This window comes from Diabrotica virgifera, chromosome 1, assembly GCF_917563875.1.
Source record: "Diabrotica virgifera virgifera chromosome 1, PGI_DIABVI_V3a".
Taxonomy (NCBI): domain Eukaryota; kingdom Metazoa; phylum Arthropoda; class Insecta; order Coleoptera; family Chrysomelidae; genus Diabrotica; species Diabrotica virgifera.
Window position 1 is genome coordinate 122,680,649 of NC_065443.1, and position 24,889 is coordinate 122,705,537.

The window sequence follows — 24,889 nt, forward strand, 5'->3', positions numbered from 1 at the left end:
ATGGTATTTTCAAAATACTTCAAAATACATCACATCTCAAATGCTTCCAACTTCTTTATATTATCCACTTTTAGTGTCCATTCTATACAACAAAATCCTGAACACGTAGCATCTTAAGGCTCTTATCTTCAGCTCCAAAAGGAGTCTCGATTAACAAACATTTTTTTCATTCTTGCAAATGCTTTTCTTGCAATTTCAATGCGTGTCCTGATTCCTCTACCTTGGTAATTGTTTTAATTTACCCAGGTTTCCAGATATTTGTAGTTATTCACTCTTTCCACTTGTTTTCCCTAGATATCTAGCCTTTTTATTGTATAAAGGAAATGAAAATGTAGTATGTCAAATTGTGTAAATAATTTATTTCTTTAGCTGAGCGCTTTCGACATAAACGTCATCATCGGAGCTAATGGTCAAATAGTAAAAAAGTACCTACCGCCACATTGAGGTGTAATCATGTGCATCTTATGAATATAAATATGAATTTTGATTGAAAATTCTAAGTGCTTTTTAAATTTTATTTATATAACCTGTTCTTCCTCTGATATTGCTTCCTTAACAATAGCTTCGCTGTACAGATTGAATAACAATGGGGACAACAGTCAACCCTATCTAATACGTCTTTTGATTTCTATGTACAAATTATTGTTTGATTTTCAAATTATTGCACTTTATATGCTATTTTTTTCATAAATAAAACTATGAAAATTAATTCTAATTCTTTATTTGCAGATTGTTTTGAGTTTATGCGGAGTAATAATTCTAATAACATTAGTAAACGTTGGGTTCATTATACCAACTGCTGTAGTTTTCATACTTTTGTATTTTTTAAGAAAACTTTACTTGCCAACTGGTCGAAATCTGCAGAGACTGGATACAGCAGGTAATAAAATTTTATTCAATTTTTCAGATTCTTTACCTACACTCCCTAAAGAGAATTGCAGAATGTCTCTTCGAATGCTAATTTGGTACAGGTATCTATTTTTGTTGGAGCATTTAACTCTAAGTGCATCTTTGAGTAGAATATAAATATATTGTCACGGCCCCAGGCCGGCCATGTCAATTCCGGAAGCTTCTGGCGGCGAACTGTCTGAGACCCTTTCTGTGGGCGGGAGAAACTTGTTTACAATCGGCGTCTCTAGAAGAACATCGATAAACCTTTCGTTATTGCTCTGTAAATAATATTTACCTGTCGATGTTTCTGGAAATCAGTAGACTAATTGTACATAACTATATAGACATTTTTGGAATTAGAGTTCAGTGGTGAATTTAAAACCGTCGGTGTACTTTGATATGTAAGGGACGCGGTATTTTTCAATTGGTAATTAGATAAATTAGTAGATTTGGTGTAATAAATAAATTAAATATCGTAGTTTGTAAAATAAAAGATAAAATTCAGTGTTTTTCATTCGTTGAGTTGTAACTATATCTATTGAAACAACAGCAAGTAGATCATCAGGAAGTAAAGTGATGATAGTTAAAGGATAGGGATTTGGCGAAAGTCTTTACTAAAGTGCTGGAAGAGTACGGAGGACAAAGACACGGTAAATGACTGGTGAGAAACCAATAGCAACATTGTAGTACGAGATGGAAAGTAAGTGCTAAGAAAAACATCTGGTAAAGGGCCTCCTATCAGGTACTCCTAATAGGGACACAGCGGCTTGGTAGTGGAACGACAGGTCTATAAGAGAAAAATTAAGGATACATACAAGGTAGCAAAGAGGCAGAAAAAGCACGCTATAGCTACTGCTAAGGAAAGATCATCTGCAAAGCTGTATGAGGAGTTGGAATTACCCGAGGGGATGAAAAGACAGAACAAGACTTGATAGAGAAAGGCTTAAATGAAGAAGACACGCTGTACAGAAATGTGTAGCGAAAAGAGTAAGGAACAGTAACTCCTGAGAATGGAAAAGCCAAGAAAGAAGAAGCCAAGAAGCCTATGGATGCATAAAGTTCCCTTCCAACTCACCTGTCGAAGACTACGTTCTTATGAGTGAAAGTATAAATATCGTTCGTTACATGTACCCTGAGGCTGATATGTGTATTGCGGTTGATTTTATTCTTCTTCTTATTCTTTTTGTGTAGACATGACTGCGTGTTTTTCATTGTGGCTCCAGACTTAGTGGTTGTCCCATGGTTTTCGTGGTCTTCTACTACTATGATCATTCTAGTCTACTCTTATATTTCTTATCCAGTATTTGATGTTACTTCTAACTATGTTTCATAGTGTTTTACCATCGATTTTTCGCAGGGTTTTCATCTCTGCTGTTTCTAGCATTCTATTTGTCCTCTCTGTCTCAGGTTGTGTTTCCGCCGCGTATGTTATTATTGGTCTGATGGCTGTTTTGTAAATTCTGCCTTTCATTTATTTTTTCCCGATATTTTTATTTCTCTATATTGTTTCATTCGGCCCTGTTTGCTCTATTTACTTGATCTTCCACTTCTGTTTAGAGCTTTCCGCTGCTAGATAGTCTGATGCCTAGATATTTAAACCCCATCTTGCTATCTTCTATCCTCGAGCCTTAATCTGTTTATCTTTGGACATAGGCCTCCAATTCTCTTTTCCACTGGTTTCTATCGAGCGCTGTGGTCATACATCTGGATCCGGCATGCTTTTTGAGGTCATCGCTCCATCTCATCTGAGGACCTCTTCCTTTAAACCATCCTTTAAACCCCATCACTTATTCTAATACCTGACTCCAGCTCTAATTTATATCTTAGGACATTTGCTGATACAACCATGCATTTTTCCTTTGTGGAAAGATTAATAAATTTTCTGGCGATTATATTAAATTGGTGTATCGTACGTTGTAAAGCATCTTCACTTTCAGAGATTAGTATTGTGTCGTGTGCATAGTAGATTAATTTAAGTTGTTTTTCTCCAATTTGGTATCTTTTTGTAGTTTTTACTTTTTTTATAATTTCATCCATAATAAGGAAAATCAGGGAATCCCCTGTCTTAGCTCTTAATTATTGTCAACAATATTTTTAATGTTTTAGTTCGAAGTCCAATGCTTGGCCATTTAAACTCATCTCTCGAAGGACTTTCAACTATTAGAGCATTTAAAGCCGAAGAAACCATTAGCAAAGAATTTGATAGACATCAAGATTTATATACATCTGCAAACTATACTTCAAAATGCTGCCAGAGGGCTTTTGGGTACTACTTGGATGTTTGTTGTACTACATTTATAGGTGCTATTATTGCAGCGTTCATCATTGTTGGAAAAGGTAAGTTTATAAACTGTTGGACCGTTCACAAATATCGAATTTTTAATTATCACTTCGTTTGCGGCCTTTGAAAGGTTGTGGTATCGCCGCATGTTAAAAATACCATACACTAACAGAGTATATTTATTTATTAAGCTCAACAGGCCGTGAAGGCCTAGGGCTGAAAGATTTAATTTTTCCTTACAATTACTATTACATATTTATATATAATGCTATATCCTATACTACTATAATATATACAATATTACATTTGTTTGTATAAAACACTTAATACTACACTTAACATTATAGTCTTTCCATACATTTCTTCACCACTTCCTTCCATTGTTTTCTGTCCAAAGCTTTTTCTTTCCAGTTTACAATATTACTTTGTTTTAAGTCTTCATATACGCTGTCCTTCCATCTCCTTCTTGGTCTTCCTATTCTTCTTTTTTGTATTGGCTTACGTAATAGAACCATTTTTGGCATTCTCGCCTTTCCCATTCTTTCTATGTGTCCTAAGTATCGGATTCTCTGTGCTTTGATTGCCGTCGTTATTTTTGGTTCATTATATAGTTCTTCAAGTTCCTTATTATTTCTTCTTCTCCATTGACCGTCTATTTTCACGCCTCCATATATTGCTCGTTGTATTTTCCTCTCCCATCTTTCTAAAAGGTCTATTTCTGATTTTTTAAGCACCCATGTTTCACATGCATATGTAGCTGTAGGTCTGATAACTGTTTTGTAGCTTCTTATTTTTGTTTTTCTTGACACATCTTTGGATTTCATTAATGGACGCAATGCTCCATACTTTTTGTTTGCTTTTGCTATTCTTGCTTTTATTTCCCCTTCCCCATGTCCCTTTTCATCTACTTTTACACCCAGGTATGTAAATTCTGAAACTCTTTTAAATGCGCATACATTTTCTCCTTCTATCTCCAATGTGAAATTGTCTTCATTTTCTTTATCTGTTTCTCCCATTATCATGTATTTTGTCTTTTCCTTATTTATGAGAAGACCAAAAGGTTTGGCTTGTTTTATTATATTGCTCATTAATTTTGTTAGCTCTTTCTTACTTGTCGATAATAATGTTAGATCATCTGCGAATGCAATACATTGGTGGCCATTTTTAAAAATCGTTTCCTGTGTGCTTATTTTACTTTTCCTGATTATTCCTTCCAGTATTACATTAAAAAGAGTCGTTGATAGTGGGTCTCCTTGTCTTAATCCTTCCTTTGTTTCAAAATTATTTGATTTATGTCCCTTCCATGCTATTTCGTTTGTGGAGTTATCCATAGTCATCTTTACCATCCTGACGATTTTACTTGGTATGCCCATTTCTTTCATTAGTGCGTACATCTGTTGCCGCTTTACCGTATCATAGGCCTGTTTAAAGTCGACGAACAGGACGTATACTGCTATTTTATGTTCGTAGCACGTAGTTTGGATTTCTTTTAACGCAAATATTTGGTCTGTCGTCGACCTATTACTTCTGAATCCTGCCTGATATTCGCCCAATATCTTTTCCGTGTATTGATTCAGCTTTTTTATTAAGATGTTTGTCAATATTTTGTACACGACTTCTAGCAACGCGATACCTCTATAATTTTCACATCTCATTTTATCACCTTTTTTATGTATGGGGCATATCCTTGCCCTGGTCCATTCTCCTGGCATTCTTTCTGTTTCCCATATACTTTTTATCAGGCTATGTATCTCCTTGTGTAGTCTTTTTCCTCCTGCCTTTATCATTTCCGCCGATATTTCCGTTATTCCTGGGCTTTTATTGTTTTTAGCCCTCTTATTTCATTTTCTATTTCTTCCCTCGTAGGTGTTTCTATTACTATATGGTCATCTTCAATTTCCTGGATTGTTCCCCTTTCTTCTTCGTTTTTGTTTAAAAGTTGTGTAAAATAAGTTTGCCAATTTCTCATTATTTCCCCGGGTTCATTTATTAATATTCCTTCCTCATTTTTCATATATGGGTTATGTTTCTGATATCCCCTTTCCATTTTTCTTGTTTCCTGGTAAAAGGATCTTATTTCCTTTTTTTGGAATTTTTCCTCTATCACTTTGAGTTTTTCTTCGTTGTATTTTCTTTTTTTATTTCTGCATGTTCTCTTCATAATTCTCTTCAATTCTCTATATTCTTGTGTGCTAATGTCACTATTATTTCTTAAGTTTTTTATTCTTATTTTTCTAATTTCTTCTGCTATTTTTTGACATTCCTCATCATACCATTCTTTTGCTTTTTGTTTTCTATTACCTTTAATTAATAAAATCCACGAGGAAAATAAACTTCCTGTAGCTGGCTGTATACCATAATTGGCCAGGAGTTGGCCATTGAAATCCAATATGTGAGGTTTTCACCAAAAAAAAAAAAAAAGTTCCAACCACGTGGGGAGAGTCCTGTGTTGCCCTGGGTAACATCCAGGTTTATCTATTACATCCGATGAATTTTATATAAATATGTAAAACATCTTTATTATTTACATTTAAAGGGTTTTTACCCTATACATTTTGGTGGCTCAGGCATGCAAATTTTGGCTTTTAAACACTGATGATGGATTCCTTAATCCGAAAACGTTTTGTATTTTGACCCTTATTTAGGGTATTTTAATATATACCTTTTACAAGAAACTTGGCATCTTTAATTATTATTTCTTTACTGGTGTTTAAAACTGCTTCTTTTATGCTTTCCCACTTTTCTTCCGGGTCTAGTGTTTCTGGTTCTTCGTTTAGTCTGCTGGTTATTTGTTGTTCGTACTTCTTCTGTGTCATATTATCTTTTAGTATTGCTGTGTTGAATTGTTTTTTGATTTCTTTGTCCCTTTGATTGTCTTTCTTTATATTAGCATTTATTCTATAGGCTGCTCTTACCAAAAAGTGATCTGAGTCACATTCCGCTCCTCTCATACTTTTTATATTTATTATATTATGGGCGTGCTTCTTCTCTATTAATATGTGGTCTATTTGATTTATTGTCCTTTTGTCAGGGGAAATCCACGTTCCTTTATGTATATCTTTTCTGCGTTGGTATGTGCTTTTTATTACCATTTGTCTTTCTGTGGCAAAACCTATAATTCGTTGACCATTATCATTTGATACATCGTGTTTACTGTATTTTCCTGTTATATTTTCATATATATCCTCTTTTCCCACTTTAGCATTGCAGTCTCCCATTACTATTTTGATATCAAATGCTGGTAATCTGTCATATTCTCTCTCTAGTTGCTCATAGTATGCATCTTTGTCTTCTTCGGTGGCGTCTTCTATTGGTGCATGTACATTTATTATGCTTATGTTTCGTTGATTCCCTTTTAACCTGATTGTGCACATTCTATCTGATATCGGCTTGAAATTCATCACTCTGGTTTTCCATCTTTTCTGTATGATAAAGCCTGTTCCTAGCAATCTGTTATTCCCCCCACTTTTAAAAAATACTATATCATCTATTTCTACTATTTCTGTGTCTAATTGTTTTGTTTCTTGTAAAGCTAATATATCTATTTCATATCTTTTTGTTTCTCTAATTAATTCTTTAAGTTTTCCCGTTTCATAAGTGCCTCTTACGTTCCATGTTCCCAAATTAGTTTTCATTTTCTTGTTTTTAATCCCAATCGTCTCCTTGTCCATTGTCGTTGTTGCTACCGTTTCATTTACGTCGTTTAGTTTTTTTGGCTTCTGTTTTGGTTTTCTATTTTTAAGAGTTGTTGCTGATGTTTATTCCATGTCCATACCTCCTCATTTATTTTTATTTTTTGAAATCCTACCTTGACGTTTTTTCCTTCCAATTTAGCCTCTTTTGCCTTCGTTCTGATTTTACCCTGTATCATCCGTTCATTTTTGTCCATGTCGTCATTAATATATATTTCTTTTCCCTTTATGTCTCTCAATTTGCCTTTATTTTTCATAATTTCTTCTTTGTCCGTTGCATTTTCGAGCTCAATCAAGCAGGATTTACTTCCAATTTTTCTTGCGCTTTTTATTTTTGTCTCAACTTTTAGTGCATTGCATAAAAAATCTTGGACGTTATCTTTTGTTATGTTTTGATCGTAGGTATCCATATCTACTCCCTGCAGTATTATATTATTTCGTCTTTTGTCCTTTTCCATTCTGTCTATTTTATTTTCCAATTCTTCCACTTTTTGTTGGGTTTCTCTGTTTTCCTGTTTCAGCTTTTCATTTTCTTGTCTGAGTTCCTTCATTTCCGCTCTGTACTCTTTTTGCTCTTCTCTTAGTTCCCTTATTTCCATTGTGATAATATTTAGGCTCTCCAATATTTTTTCTAGTTGCCTATCATTCCCAGGCGACCGATGTACTTTTTTACTTCTGCTATCGTCTGCCTCATCTTCCGATTCATCTCCTCTTTTTCTTGTCTTTTCGTCCACACTATACTCGTTCTCAGCCATTTTGTACGTAGCGTTAACTGGGCACACCCGTTTCAACCACGAGGAGGGATGCCCAATTATCCACGCACCAAAATTGCTGTTGTTTTTCGGCAGGTGTTTCTATTTTTTTTAAGTCCGGCAACACCGCTTGAAATTTGACCAGCGTTCGCCAGTGTTTATAAGCTTATCTGTTAGCTGTTAACCTCACTTTTATTTGTCCGTTTAGTATTTTATACTATTTTTTACCGTTTTTACTTATATTATTCTTGCATTAGGTAGGGCACAGTTTATACCTTACCTTTTTCACTCACTCAGCATTCAATGTTCGCTGCACCACGCGAAAATCGGGTAAAATGCAGGCGAAAATTAAAACACTTTGTTTTCTATCTAATCACACTAAGGGCCAATTTCTCATATCGAGTTCAACTCCAGTTTAACCTGAACTTCTAGTAAACGTCAGTTTAAAGTCAAAATCGTCTTTCTCAATTCACGATCAACCGATGGCAGTTTAAACTTGAACGATCCTTGAACGGTGGAATTCGGCCGTTCAAAGATTTCAGAACTCAGTTCAGATGATTCCATGGACTACGCATGCGTTGTATTAACACGAACCGCTGTCATAATATAAATATATCCTATTTTATTATATTAAGCCCAACGATAAACGATAACATTATTTTTGTTTTTATAATATTTATTTATAATTATTAAAATGACTATTTGACTATAAATACTTAAATTTAACTTTATTCACAAACAGCATAAAAATGGTAGTTCAAAATGGCGACAGTTTTTTACCTTTTGCCATCTATTGGCATTTCTCGAAAACTGTAGAACGAGCGCTGACATGAACGCGCAATGAGAAATGCATTTCAAACAAAACCACAGATCACGGGTGAACCTGGTTCAACTGAACCATAGATTAACGCAGGTATGAGAAATCGACCCTAACAGAGTAACGAGTGTAGAACTTCTCGAGAGAATGAAAAAAAGCGAAGAAATAATTAGCACCCTACACACAAAAAAACTTGAATACTTTGGACGTTATTAGAGGACCTAAGTGCGTAATGTAGTCCAGAGAAATAAGATTTTTCTCGTGACACATCCCCCTCCAGGCCAAAATCAAATTTTTTGAGTAGTATCGACATCTATATTAATAACCTATATGTTTCCTGCAGCCTATTTTGATGATATACATAGTTATAAACAAATGAATTTAAAAAACAGTAAATTTTCGCTTTTTTCGTCTATTACTAAAAAGTGAAGCATTCTAAACAAATTTGAGAATAAGAAACTCATAAACCATATAAAAAATTTCAATATGGCGTTCGCTGAATATGTCTATCCTTATTTGTTGTTTAGAAAATTGCAAAATAAGTCATACATTTTGAGATTTTATAAATGTTTATAACTTATGTAAAAATCAAGTTAGAACCTTCTTATTATACGGAATGCTGAGACTTTTTATGCTTAAATTATATTTTAAATTTCATAGGAATTGGTCAAACAGTTTAAAAGTTATTTAATTTGTTTATCCCAAATTCATTTTTTTTGCAACACTATAAATCAGGAAATTATGAGATTACAGTAATACTTCGGACAGTTTATGAAAGAAGAATATTTATACTATTAACTTAATTTAAAAAAAGACAAAAAGTAATTTTAAACAGTGTAAAATTATTTTGCAAGAACGTGTCGATATTTTGCTTATTTATAAATAATTAGAATAACTTTTTAACCGTTACCCGTAGAAAAATTATTTTTTCATATTTAGAAAGACTGAAATTTTATACACATTTAGAAAGGAACACAATTGTCCTAGGACAATTTAGGGACGAAGTTAGCCCCTCTTTTTTTAATGCACATGTTCTTGCAAAATAATTTTGTAATATTTAGAATTATTTTTTGTCATTTTTTTAATTAAATTAATAGTGTAAATCATCTTCTTTCATAAACTATCCACACTATTACTGTAACTTCATCATTTTCTGACTTACAGTGTTGCAAAAAAAATTAATTTGGGATAAACAAATTAAATAACTTTTTTGCACGATTAATCATTTTTGACTGTTTACCGTGACAGATTTTACGTCAGTAGGTGACGTTTACTAGCAATTCGACGGTAAGTAATCCAACTCGCCGGTAAGTACTCCAACTCGACGGGAAGTAATTCACTTACCGTCGAGTTAAAAAATTTCTTAATTTTAATTTATAATAATCAAAATTGTACTTAAAATTATTGACAACTAAATAAAAACTCAATTCTCCATTGTTGTTATGCACCCTAGTTACTACCTAACAACCAAAGTATCTATCTTGATAAAATGAATGAAACTAGTCAATATGACGAAAATGTTTAATTTTATAATTTATAATGGTATCAATCGTGCAAAAAACGTTATAAGCATGTCGAACGTTAAGGGTAACCGATCTCAGACAATAATTGGAGTCGTCGCTCCGCTCCTCCTCCAAACAATTGTCTTCGATCGGTATAAAACCCTTACCGTTCTCCATACTTAATATACTATTAAACTATTTGACAAATTGCTTTGAAATTTAGGGTATGATTTAAGCACCACAAGTCTTAGCATACCGTGTAATAAGAAGGTTCTAAGTTAATTTTTACATAAGTTATGAATATTTATAAAAACTTAAAATTTATAATTTATTTTGTAATTTTCTAAGCAACCAATAAGGATAGACATATTCAGCGAACGCCATATTGAAGTTTTTATACGATTTATGAGTTTCTTACTCTCAAATTTGTTTAAAATGCTTAACTTTTTGGTAAGAGACGAAAAAAGCGAAAATTTACCGTTTTTTGATCTTCATTTGTTTATAACTATGTATATCATCAAAATCGGCTGCAGGAAATATATAGGTTATTATTATAGATGTCCATACTACTCAAAAATATTGGTTTTGGCCTGGAGAGGGTTGTGTCACCAACAGGATATTTTTCCCCTTATTTCTCTGAAATAATGTTGCAAAATTAATGCAGGTAAAATAAAAGGCACACGAAGTTAAAGCATAGGAAAACATCATCGCTTAAGAACTTGCGAACTTGCGATATTGGTTTTGACTTCCAATAATTTAGCTATTTAGAAAAGCTGTAAGTAAAGCTCACATTGCTAGATTGAGCTAAAGAAGTGCTATTTGTAACTCTACCAGTCTTCAAAAGGCAAAAAATTACTCCTAAAATTATAGAAGGATCATCTCATTGAGCACAGTCATGGAGCTATTTATTCACGGCCACAGAGTTTCATAGCCGAAAAAGCTATTGAACATAATAAAGTTGCATTCCTGTGCTTTATTGAAACTTACGCAAACTTTTGATAGGGTAAAGCTTACTGATGTCCTAAAACTATTAAAGGAAAGAGATTAAACCAAGAAAATTAAAATTATTCGACAATTGAATATCGAAAACAGCACTTAACATACAGATACTATATACAGATTTGAAGTAGAAGCAAACGAACTAAATATAATTATCTCAGTCCAAAAACGCAGTTTATGACAATATCAAGGGAAGCCGAACAATGTAAATTGTAATAAAAGTGTGGAGTATGTCATGCCCTTTAAATATCTAGGTGTTATTATTACAAGCATACAAGCAATAGAAATCTAAAACAACAGCGGCTAGAGTATTAGGATGTAAGCTTCGTGTGCCGAAGCTTGGACTGTTAATGTTGACTTAATGAGATTACTGCAAGCCTTTGAGTTGTGGCTTGTTTCTTCGGAAATAAGTCATGGAACTTTTTTAAGTAGCTCTCGCTACAGCGTCCGTATTGGATTGTTTTTATTAATTCGATATTGGGAGACAAATAATTTCTCTCTTCGTTCAAAGGAAACCATAGATATACCTTTCCGATGATCATTTTTCTTTTGTCCTTTAATTCGTCCAGTTTTGAACATAGGCTTCCCCCAGTTTCCTCCATTCCCTTCTGTTTAGTGCTTTCTGTTTCCAGTATGTTCCTCCTATCTTTCTAATGTCATCTCCCCATCTCATCTGAGGTCGTCCTTTTACTCTCTTTCCTGTCCATGGTCTCCATTGTTGTATCGTGGTATTCCACCTATTGTCCGTTTGTCTGGCGTTATGACCTGCGAAGCTCCATTTTAGCCTGGCTATATGTTGTACTGCGTCTTTGACCATTGTTTTAGTTCTTACCCAGTTGTTTTGATTTTTGTCTGTTAATTTTACTCCTAACATTTATTCAGTCAATTTGTACTCTACGAGCTCCCTAGTGGGAAAGTTTTGGGGTGGTTCTGATTTCTTTCATTATATATGGATTTTGGGCTGCTGAATCCGAATATGAGCTTTGCGGACAAAATTTCTTGCTGGAACATTGAAAAAATCGCGAGAAAATCGAAAAATTTCATCTTTTTTCCGCTTTTTTGCTCAAATCTCGAAAACTGTTCACTTTTAGTAAATGCTCTGTTAACAGAAATTAAAGTACTTAAAATTATCTACAAATATCACTATTTACTTTTTATTTCAGACGAACCGTTCGGTCTAAAGTGCAAGTTGAAAATTGCCAATTTTTAACGGTCTCGGCAAAACTCACTTTTTACATTCCAAAACTTTAATTTTTATTAGCATGCTGTCATTTGATAAATGTCTCCTAGTTTTCTGTACAAATAATAAATGTTAGTTCATAATATGAATATGGTATGTCTCTTCTCACAGCTTCCATAAATCCATTCCATCCAATACCGAGAATGTCTCTGTTTTTCCCTTAGAGCCACAAAAGATCAGGCACAGATGGAGTCACAGTTTCAGTTGGTGTGAACATTCCCTTCGGATCTTGATTTCTGATAAACCTTGAGGTTTTGTCCTTTAAAAAGCTATTAGTTGAACAGCTCTCTGACTTCCATAAACTTCAGGTGCGGGTTTAGTTTTTAGCCGAGGAATGAATTGGTTAGAAGCTATTGCATGTTTTGGTGCAATACAAGAAATGCCGCCCATGACGTAAAAAGTGTGGTATCCGTCGATTGTATGTACGTTAACCCTTTCTGTCCCAACGCTGCATATATATGTTTTTGAAAAAGTGGGTCTGTATTCCCAGCCGCCGTATATATACGTTCAAGGTGTTATGGTCTCAATTTACCAAAGCCGAAAATATGCGTTGCTTATAAAATTTTAGACTCATTGGTGTCCCAATGCCGTAGAAATATGTCCGAAAATGTTATATTATTGTTCCCAAAGCCTCAAAATGTTGGCACCTAAGCAGGTCATGTGGACCCATTGCCGTATATATTTCACATTTTTTATAGCTCACATATAGCTTTTATATATTCACATATTTTATACATATGATATATTGTAGCACTGGTGGCAACGCTTATAGGTAGCTGCTAGAAGGTGAAGCGTTTGTAGCCACAGAAAAGACCAGAAAAAAAGAAGCGAATCGAGATACATGTGTGCAAGATGCGGAGTCGGCCTTTGCGTAGTGTCATGTTTTGAGGAGTGCCACACAAAAGAAAACTTTTAATGTTACACATTTACATTACATTATTTGTTTTCAGTTAGTTACATTTTTTCAAGTTGGTTTTGCTCTCTGATGAGTACTTTTGAAAAGAAAACGTTTAAGTTGGTTATAAAAATTCATTAAAAACATGTTTTGGTCATTTATTTGTTTATTTATATGCGACGTATATATAAGGCAATGGGACTCTAAGCATAAAAAAACCTTTGGGATTGAGGGACCAACATGCAAAGGCCTGGCATAGAAAGGGTTAAAATCAGCGTTTTCGTACACCTGTTGTGTAAAGCATGGCTGGTAAATTTTCTGCGGATCGTCTGCGATTGCTGACACTTCCAAATAAGCAACGCGCTTCCTCAAAGTCTTGTAGTGGCAGTAAGGCCCAGATAGTTGGTCTCACCATTCCTTGCAGGGTTGACCGGTTTCTCTACAAAAAGTGCGGCTCAAGAAAATAGGTTGATGTAGTTTCCTCTTTGGGGTTTCGTTCATCCTATACAGAAGCTGTTCGCCTGGAAGTGTCAGCATTCGCAGGCGATCCGCAGAAAATTGACCTGCCGTGCTTTACACAGCAGGTGTACGATAACGCTGATTTTAACGTACATACAATCGACGAATACCTTACTTTTCACGTCATATGTGGCATTTCTTGTATTGCACCAAAACATGCAGTAGCTCCTAAGCAATCCATTCCTCGGATAAAAAAGAAACCCGTGCCTGAGGTTTATGCAAGTCAAGGAACTGTTCAACTAATTCATTTTAAAAGGACAAAACCTCAAAGTTTATCAGAAATCAAGATAACAGATCCGAAGGAAATGTTCACACCAACTGAAACTGTGACTCCATCTGTGCCTGATCTTCTGTGGCTCTAAGGGAAAAGCAGAGACATTCCCGGCCTCTTGAATGGACTCATGGAAGCTGTCACAAGAGACATACCTATGAACTAACATTTATTATTTGTACAGAAAACTAGGAGAAATTTATCAAATGACAGCCTCCTAATAAAAAATATAGTTTTGGAATGTAAAAAGTGGGTTTTGCAGAGACCGTTAAAAATTGGCAACTTTCAACTTGTACTTTAGACCGAACGATTGGTCTGAAAAAAAGTAAATAGTTAATGATTGTAGATAATTTTAAGTACTTTAATTTCTGTTAACAGACCATTTACTAAAAGTTAATAGTTTTCGAGATTTGAGCAAAAAGGCGGAAAAAAGCTGAAATTTTTCGCTTTTTTCGCGATTTTTTCAATGTTCCGGCAAGAAATTTTGTCCGCAAACCTTATATTCGGATTCAGAAGCCCAAAATCCATATATAATAAAAGAAATCAGAACTACCCCAAAACTTTCCTAGTCAAAACACAATTTTATTGAATCACATTGCTCTCTCCATGGCTCTTTGTGTTTTCATTATTTTGTCCATGTGATGCCGATGATACTTAATGAGGATGAAATGCATGTAAGGGGTTGATGGTCCTCTCTAATGAATTGAAATATAAGATGTCTCTCATTTTCATTTTATTTTTGTATGTATTAACATTTTTTTAATTTTAGAAACTGCTGTTGGGGATGTTGGTTTAGCAATAACACAAGCGTTTATGTTGAATGGCATTGCCCAATACGCCATTAGGCTTTGGGCAGATATTGAGAATAAAATGACATCGGTAGAACGGATTTTGGAATACGTTGGTATAAAAACAGAAGACAATGACCTTAGGGACATATTTAAAGATTGGACTTCAAACAATATAATCCAATACAAAAATGTTAATTTTCGTTACGATAATAGTCAACAGTATATTTTAAAAAACATTAATATTACAATTAATAAAGGAGAAAAAGTTGGAATAATTGGAAGAACAGGTAAGGATGCGTCTTACTTTATAACTGTTATGTTAATGAACAAATTCGTACGGGTAGTATGACCCGTATGCGTGCCAATGGAGAATATAAAATTATTAATTGCAAGTCAAAGAATTCGCAATAACTATCTCCTAAAACCTACCAAATTTCATTTGCATATCTGAACCGGTTTTAGAACAATAAATAAATCGTCAGTTTGTAAGAAAAAATTCAACACCCCGTATTTCGAAAACGAAACGAATATTCCAGAGGATATGGTGAACTTTCAGAAAAAAACACAGTTTGATTGGTACAGCCGGTATGCAATGACAATTTACCTGTCTAGCAACAATATTATTACAGCAATAGTGTTAAAGAATAAGACTATAACATATTAAAAAATCACTTAAATCGGACAACGGGTTTAGTAAATTCGACACATCAAAAATGGTAAATTTTGCGGGTGGCCCGTTTTCTCTGATGCTCATGGTATCTGTATTGTTACTATGGAACGCTTAGATACATTTTGAACATCTTTAACAACAAAATACTTGGATCGCAGAATATATCCTGGTGTATATGTATAAATAATAAACAATAAACAACTTTTTATTAATTTCACGTCTTAAATCAATCATTTATGAAATTCACTATCAATATTATTTAATAAACAACTTAAAATATTCCTGAAGCCGTGTCAAATATTTGGTAGCCTTATTTCTCACTGTCTTGTCACTACATTATGTTTGACTGAGTGCGTTGTATGACAAAGACAAGAATAAAAAACCGCTAAACGCCGTAAAAATGAGTGGCGCATACAATATTCCAGCTACAAAAGATCTGATATGAAAATTACGTGGCGCGAAAATGTATTTTCATTTTGATGCAAAACAAAATTCTAGTTTTATTTTTAAAAGATTTTTCCATAATATTTGCTAAATTTGAAGTAAACGCGCCACAAAAGAGTTTCAAAATTCAAACTGTATCAAATTTACTCTTTTGTGGCGCGTTTACTTCAAATTTAGCAAATATTATGGAAAAATCTTTTAAAATAAAACTAGAATTTTGTTTTGCATCAAAATGAAAATACATTTTCGCGCCACGTAATTTTCATATCAGATCTTTTGTAGCTGGAATATTGTATGCGCCACTCATTTTTACGGCGTTTAGCGGTTTTTTATTCTTGTATCAGGAGTTTTTCAAGTTATATACAAATTAAATGTATGAAGTTGAATGCAATTTTTCTCGATTACACGTCAAGCTTTATAAATGGTCACCTTTGTCGCATTATCTCCCAAATGATCTAGTGACCATCGAATGTATACTAATTTTTTTTCTAGTCGAAATAGAATAAATAAAAATATTGGGATGGCCGGTAAATGAACTCAGATTATTCGTTACAGATCAAATTTAGCGTCGTAACCACTACAACTACATAAACCATTTCGGGAATAATAGTTAATTGGATTATACATTTCTAACTTAAGACTTCTAAACGGCTTAACCGATTTTGATCACTAAACATGAGTTTGAAACGTATTGACAAGTAGTATCTGATGCATCTGAGTTCAAGTATGAAAACTAAAGTTGTTACAGAAATTATTGAGCTTGAACTGTTTTTCCCCATAGGAAATAGATTTAATCATACTTATGAAGCGTATAACTTAAAATTTCTAATTTTCCCGGATATGAGGTAAACAACGTTAGATTAGCCTAGAGTCCTTCTACAAACGCTCAGTTATTGGCGCAATTCGTAGGTTGAAATTTTGAGTAATTGTCGAAAAACCAAAATTTTCAAAGTTTAGTTTTTCAATTTTTTGGCTATACTGAGCCGTGTGTACGTCTGAGCTTGATCGCTTAGGCAACGTTTGAAAACCTAACTCAACCCTATTGATGTGGTTTATTTGCGATTTTCCTGTTTCTCCTTGAACCTAAGATATATACGCCCAAAAAATTTGCCATTTTGTATCTACCTAGCCCTATAGCTGGCTTACGGGTAGTCAGAAGTCAAAAATTACACCGGTTCTGAATCGGCCCTCACACCCTCTTGAAACACAGAAAAAAAATTCAGATCGGTGTAACTTTTCCACATACATACATACATACATACATACATACATACATACATACATAGATATGTACATATCCACAAACATTTTCCCCTTTTTAAATAAAAATTGAGTTATAATTCTGAGCTCGCTAACTTTTAAACGGTATAACCGATTTTCAAAATTAAACATGCGTTGGAAAGGTCATGATCTATGCTATCAGAAGCCGCAAAGGCCGAACTTAAGTTTTTGAAATTTTTGGGAGTTTTGGGGACGAGAACGAAAAACAGACCCTAAATAGGAAAAGCCGTAAAATCCACAGCCTTGGACCAAAATGAAGAAGTAATATATGGATCTAGGAGTCTTTTCCTAAACTTTAAGATGGGATTTGGCTCAATTTTCAATTCAGTCAGGTTTAGAAAATCGAAAATTTCGTGTATATAATATATAGTGTCGCATGTAGGGGTTGTGCGCCACTGGCGAGAACTGTCGTTCTCTGGTAATTTTCAAAATTAGATGTGCGTTGGAAAGGTAATGATCAGTACTAGCAGAAGCCGCAAAGGTCGAACTAATATTTTTGAAATTTTTGGTAGTTTTGAGAACGAGAACCTTGGTCGCAATCTCTCCCAAATGATCTAGAACTTACGACACCAGTGATAAGACAATCCGAGTTCATATCCCAGCCATCCTAATAATTATGTAATTATGGCCGGCAAATGAACTCGGATTGCCCAATCAAACTAGCATCGTAACCACTACAAGTACATAAACCATGATTGATTAATAACATTTATTTTTTCGATATAAACTAAATTTCGATAACCAATAAATCGAAAACTATTAATTTTATCAAAAAAATATAAAACATTTTTTGCTTACAATTAATGTTTTTACCAACATTTGCGGTCAAAATATAATAAAAAATTTCCACCCTCTAGACAGGGTGGCAACCACCCCATGGTAAAAGCGTCTTTCGGAATCATACAGATTTTGATCCTTAGACTCTCCACTACTTATTCTCAAATTTTCAAGCAAATCGATCCATTCTGTAAAAATTGCGAAGTGAAAAGTTTCAGTTCCTGGACTAATTATACTTTTGGAGCTCTATAACTTCTGAACGGCTGAACTTATGTTGATCACTAAATATGAGTTTAAAACGTATTGACAAGTAGTATCTGATGCATCCAAGATCAAGTATGATAACTGCACGTATTACAGGAATTATTGAGCTTGAAAAACGGTTTTTCCCATAAGAAATAGATTTGATTATACTTATGAAGCCTATAACTAAAAAATTCGAATTTTCCCAGATATGAGATATACACCGTTAGACGCGTCCTGAGTCCTCCTACAAACTCTCAGTTATTGGCGCAATTCGTAGGTTGAAATTTTGAGTAATTGTCGAAAAACCAAAATTTTCAACGTTTAATTTTTCAGTTTTTCGGCTATGGTGAGCAGTGTGTATGTCTCAGGTTGATCGCTTAAGCACCGTTTGAAATCTTAACTCATCCCTATTAATTTGGTGTATTTGCGGATTTCCTGTCTCTCCTTGAACCCAAGATATATACGCCCAAAAAATATGCTATTTTGTATCTATCTAGTCCTCTAGCTGGCTTACCGGTAGTCAGAAGTCAAAAATTAGACCGGTTCTGAATCGGCCCTCACACCCTCTTGAAACACAGAAAAAAAAATTCAGATCGGTGTAACTTTTCCACACACATACATACATCCACAGAGAACGGCAGTTCTCACCAGTGGCGCACAACACCCCTACAAGCGACACTATATATACACGAAATTTTCGATTTTCTAAACCTGACTGAATTGAAAATTGGGCCACATCCCATCTTAAAGAATAGGAAAAGACTCGTCCATCCATATGTCATATCTCCATTTTGGTCCAAGGGTGTGGATTTTACGGCCCTTCCCATTTAGAGTCTGTTTTTCGTTCTCGTCCCCAAAACTCCCAAAAATTTCAAAAATTTAAGCACGACCTTTGCGGCTTCTGATAGCACAGATCATTACCTTTCCAACGCATGTTTAATTTTGAAAATCGGTTATACCATTCAAAAGTTATCGAGCTCAGAAGTATGACTCAATTTTTATTTAAAAAAGGGAAAATGTTTGTGGATATGTATGTATGTATGTATGTACAAGAATAAAAAACCGCTAAACGCCGTAAAAATGAGTGGCGCATAAAATATTCCAGCTACAAAAGATCTGATATGAATATTACGTGGCGCGAAAATGGATTTTCATTTGATGCAAAACAAAATTCTAGTTTTATTTTAAAAGTTTTTTCCATAATATTTGCTAAATTTGAAGTAAACGCGCCACAAAAGAGTAAATTTGATACAGTTTGAATTTTGAAACTCTTTTGTGGCGCGTTTACTTCAAATTTAGCAAATATTATGGAAAAATCTTTTAAAATAAAACTAAAATTTTGTTTTGCATCAAATGAAAATCCATTTTCGCGCCACGTAATATTCATATCAGATCTTTTGTAGCTGGAATATTTTATGCGCCACTCATTTTTACGGCGTTTAGCGGTTTTTTATTCTTGTACATACATACATACATACATATCCACAAACATTTTCCCTTTTTTAAATAAAAATTGAGTCATACTTCTGAGCTCAATAACTTTTGAATGGTATAACCGATTTTCAAAATTAAACATGCGTTGGAAAGGTAATGATCTGTGCTATCAGAAGCCGCAAAGGTCGGGCTTAAGTTTTTGAAATTTTTGGGAGTTTTGGGGACGAGAACGAAAAACAGAGTCTAAATGGGAAGGGCCGTAAAATCCACACCCTTGGACCAAAATGGAGATATGACATATGGATGGACGAGTCTTTTCCTATTCTTTAAGATGGGATGTGGCCCAATTTTCAATTCAGTCAGGTTTAGAAAATCGAAAATTTCGTGTATATATAGTGTCGCTTGTAGGGGTGTTGTGCGCCACTGGTGAGAACTGCCGTTCTCTGTGGATAGCGAATGTTCGATTTGGAAAATATCACTACGGACAGCGTGTTCATATTTTTCGAAAAAAAAAAACTAATAAATATTTTTGAAACATTTAAACGCAGAATGAAAGTCTACATTATTACCGACGGCCGAAACTCTCTCAGAATCAATGAAAAGTTTCTTTTGAATGTATTTGAAATTAAAAATTACACTAAATTTTCTCTTTTTTTGTTACCTTATTAAAATAAACAATATAGAATTTTTCGTGGACTTTCAGCCCACGATAATAACGTAATATATTCCATTCTGCGTTTAAATTTTTCAAAAATACTTATTAGTTTTCTCATGATTCGAAAAAAAATGAATGCATATAAAATGCATTGGAGCCAAAATTTTGCGCCTATCCCCCTTAAAAGAAATCTTTCTTGTTGTATTTTTTTTTAATTTTAAGGACTGCACTTGAAGCAATATTATTGATTTTACTATGTATTTGTATATCTTGAATAGTGTATTGTTGTACTCAGCTCTAGTTTGTGGTTTAATCCGTCATTTTTATTGTTTTTATTTGATCCTTATTGACAATATATCTATTTTAATTTTTTAGGTTCAGGAAAGTCTTCATTGATAACTTTATTACTTCGGCTCTTTGATTACGAAGGGAAAATCACCATTGGTAATGAAGATATCCAAAGTCTTCCGCTTACATTACTTCGTTCAAAAATATCCATAATTTCTCAAGATCCTGTGCTTTTTTCGGGAACAATAAAAAGCAATATGGCACCTAAAGTTTTCGGTGTATACCCAGACGAAGACATTTGGAAGGTCATCCATAAGCTGGAGTTAACAACAATAATAGATTCTCTAGATTTTCAAATATGCGAAGGAGGAAAAAATTTAAGTGCTGGACAAAGGCAATTAATCTGTCTTGCCAGATGCTTGTTGCATCAAAACAAAATCATTCTTTTGGATGAAGCAACTTCAGAGATGGATCAGGGATCTGAGTCTTTGTTCAACAACATTCTGGAGAAACAAATTTTGGACTGTTATAGTTTTCGAAGTACAGTTATAGTTGTGGCCCATAGTCTAAAAACTATTCTAAATTGTGATAGAGTCCTAGTGGTACAAAATGGAGAAATTGTTGAAAATGGCGCAGTTAGTACTTTGGCACAAGATGAACAAAGCCTATTTTATAATATGCTAAAAAGTTCTGGGTTATTGACTATATAAAAGTACATTAAATATAATGTATAATTGGGTAATATTACAAAGGCAGTATTTTTTAAACTTATGTATTATTCTTTATCATTATACAGGGTGTCCCGAAAAGATTGGTCATAAATTATACCACATATTCTGGAGTCAAAAAGAGTTCGATTGAACCTAACTTACCTTAGTACAAATGTGCTCATAAAAAAAGTTACAGCCCTTTGAAGTTACAAAATGAAAGTCTATTTTTTTCAATATATCAAAAACTATTAAAGATTTTTTATTGAAAATAGGCATGTATCATTTTTATCGCAACAACATCTTAAAACAAAATTATAGTGAGATTTGTCCACACCATAAAAATTTTATGGGGGTTTTGTTCCCTTATACCTCCCCAAACTTTTGTCTACGTTAAAATTAATTCATTATTGTGGTACCATTAGTTAAAAACAATATTTTTAAAACTTTTTTGCCTCTTAGTATTTTTTCGATAAGAGAGTTGTTATCGAGATGCGGCTTCTTTTTTAATATATTTACATAAAAATTGTATGGGGGTTTTGCTCCTTTAAACCCCCCAAATGTTTGTGTACGTTCCAATTAAATTATTGTTGTGCTACCATTAGTTAAACACAATGTTTTTAAAACTTTTTGCCTCTTAGGTTTTTTTTTGATGTCAGCTTTTATCGAGATGTGGCTTCTTTTTCAAAATATACCTAAAAATGTAAATGATAAATAAATTTTCAGATTATCAATAGGTCTCTATAATCGTACTTCACCATATACAAATATGTGGTGAATTCGACAAATATTCAAAATATCTCGATAAACACTGGCTTATCAAAAAAGTACTGAGAGGCAAAAAAGTTTTAGAAACATTGTGTTTAACTAATGGTGTCACAATAATAATTTAATTGGAACGTACACAAAAGTTTGGGGGGGTTTAAGGGAACAAAACCCCCATAAAATTTTTATGGGGCGATCAAATTTCACTTTATTTTTTTTTTAAGATGCTGGTGCTGTAAGAATGCCACATGTCCATTTTCAATAAAAAATCTCTAAGAGTTCTCGATGTATGAAAAAAAATCGATTTTCATTTTGTAACTTCAAAGGGCTGTAACTTTTTTTGTGTGCACTATTGTATATAGGTAAGTGAGGTTGAATCAATCTTTTTTTGGCCCTAGAATTTGTGGTATAATTTATGACCAATCTTTTCGGGACGCCCTGTATAAACTCTCGAAATTTAGAAAAATATTATTTTCACGTTATTTTCATCATTTTATATAACTCATCCTCTGATTTTAAGTTATTATACTCCAAACATAAGCAACAGGCATCATTATTTTTACCTTTATCCCTACGCGAGGTCGGCTTCCATAATTACATTTCTGCATAAGTTTCTATCTTGGGTTATGTCAATATAAATCCCTTTACCGACATGTCCTGCCTAAGCGTTTGCTACCAGGTATTCTTTAGTTTTCCTCTCCCACCCCTTCGCCGAACCACAGATAAGAAATAAAGATAAAAACGAATACAAGAGGATCCATGCAATAGACAGAAGATAAGACACGTGAAATCATAATTTCATAGTAAAGAATGTTCTCGCAGGCTTTTGATAAAGTCTGGCACACTGGCCTACTATACAAACTAAGAAAAGTCCTTCCTCTCAACTACTTTTTAATCCTCAAGTCCTATCTCTCCGACCTCCATTTCTTTGTAAAAATAAAAGATCAGTGCACTAACTTATATCCAATCATAGCTGGACTACCTCAGGGTAGTGTCCATGGACCAGTTCTCTACCTTCTCGACACAGCAGATCTTCCTACAAGCCAAAACATCATCAAAGCCACATATGCAGATGACACAGCAATCATTGCACTCAAGCCCGTACATCGCCTGGCAACGGCTCCAGATAAATCTCGATAGAATAAAGATCTGGTTACAAACATAGCGAATTAAAGTAAACGAAAGCAAGTCAGTACATATAACGTTCACTAATCGAAAAGGTACGTGCCCAACCGTCTTATTAAATAATCAAGTACTACAACAAAGGGATGATGTAAAATACCTAGGTATGCACTTGGACCACAGATTAACGTGGAAGAAAACAGTTGGGTCTGAAACTCAATAAAATGTACTGGCTGATAGGAAAAAGGTCACAACTGAGTTTGTACAATAAAATCTTAGTATACAAGGCAGTGATTAAGCCAATACGGAGCTATGGGTACCTGCGTCGAGATCCAATATCGACATCCTGGAGAGATTCCAATCGAAGACCTTCCGCATTATCACAAATGCACCGTGGTACATGCCCAATGAATACATCAACTGTGATCTGTAAAAAAAAATTGCCAGTTACGCCCAAAAATGCGACATACGACTACAAAACCACCCCAACAGGCTAGCGAAGAACCTAATGAGACTTCAGGCAAACAGAAAGCTAAAGCACCACACTCCAAGCGATCTATCAACAAGATTTTAAATTTTAAATTTTAAAAAATATTTTATGTGTTAGAGTTTTATTTATAGGGTTTTATTTATTAGAGTCACAAATAATTGTGTTAAGGTGATACAGTAGCGATCAACAGGTAGCCAAAACGCGTTCCAAGATTGCGGCTGTAATTTTGAATATTTTTCGAGATATTTGGCACACATATTCGTAATATAATAAAGAATGGCGGTACAGAGCCCAATTTGAAAAATATATTAATATGTGGAAATTACTCTGTAATTAAATACAATATTAAAAAACGAGCCTGTACCGCCATTAAGAAGAACAAAAACACTTTCTTCAAATAAACTTTTTTATCCGATGCCTAGATTTTGTGTCATTTTGGAACTACTAATGAAATAAAAAAAATTTGGTAGTTCCAAAATGACACAAAATCTAGGCATCGGATAAAAAAATTTATTTGTAGAAAGTGTATTTTTTTGTTCTTGTTAATGGCGGTACAGGCTCGTTTTTTTAATATTGTATTTAATTACAGAGTAATTTCTATATATTAATATATTTTTCAAATTGGGCTCTGTACCGCCATTCTTTATTATATTACGAATACGTGTGCCCAATATCTCGAAAAAATATTCAAAATTACAGCTGCAATCTTGGAACGCATTTTCGCTACCTGTTGATCGCTACTGGTTCCTCTTAAGTACTAAAATTATGATTTCATAGGTTATTGTCACTGGACAGTCTCCTGCAAGTGTCTTTTAATTTTTTAAACAATTTACTTATTGTAATACAGACAATAACATATTGTAAATAAATGGGATGTTAAAAAAATAGTAAAGAATGTAATGAAATTGAACAATGTGAAAAGAAACACGATACATTTCATCTGCACAAGAAATTGAAAGAGGTCGCCGGAAACAAATGGAAACACTTATCCCAAAGTTTAGAAGACAGGAACGGACACAGAATATTATACGTCCATGAGCATTTATAAGAATGGGAAAACTACATTTCTGAATTATTTGAAGATGAGAGAGTAGAATACTATACACCGATTGCTATATCAGGTCCATCTATAACAGAAAGTGAGATTATACAAGCAATATAAGCAAAAAATGGAAAATTACTTGGCCCCGATGAAGTGAGTGCTCAAATAATAAGTTTTTGGGAGAAAATGGAATTAAAGCAGTGTATGATATCTTTAACAGAATTTTTGATACTGGGATATTAGCAACTGATTGGAGTAGACATTTGTCACAATAGCAAAGAAACATCGACCCAAGACATGCAGTGACTATCGGAAAAT

General features: G+C 33.9%; 1 protein-coding gene across 2 annotated transcripts in view; it reads left to right on the forward strand.

Moving 5' to 3' along the window:
• LOC114333774 (probable multidrug resistance-associated protein lethal(2)03659) overlaps window positions 1-22,461 on the forward strand; it is an 85,678-nt gene extending 63,217 nt beyond the window's left edge. For both annotated transcript variants that reach the window (XM_050644051.1, XM_050644049.1), the window contains exons 8-11: window positions 730-880; window positions 2,998-3,228; window positions 14,629-14,937; window positions 20,533-22,461. In XM_050644051.1, the coding sequence (XP_050500008.1) occupies window positions 730-880; window positions 2,998-3,228; window positions 14,629-14,937; window positions 20,533-21,155 (1,314 nt within the window). In that variant the 3' untranslated portion in view covers window positions 21,156-22,461. The remainder of the gene's footprint in view (window positions 1-729; window positions 881-2,997; window positions 3,229-14,628; window positions 14,938-20,532) is intronic.
• The last annotated feature ends 2,428 nt before the right edge of the window (window positions 22,462-24,889 follow it).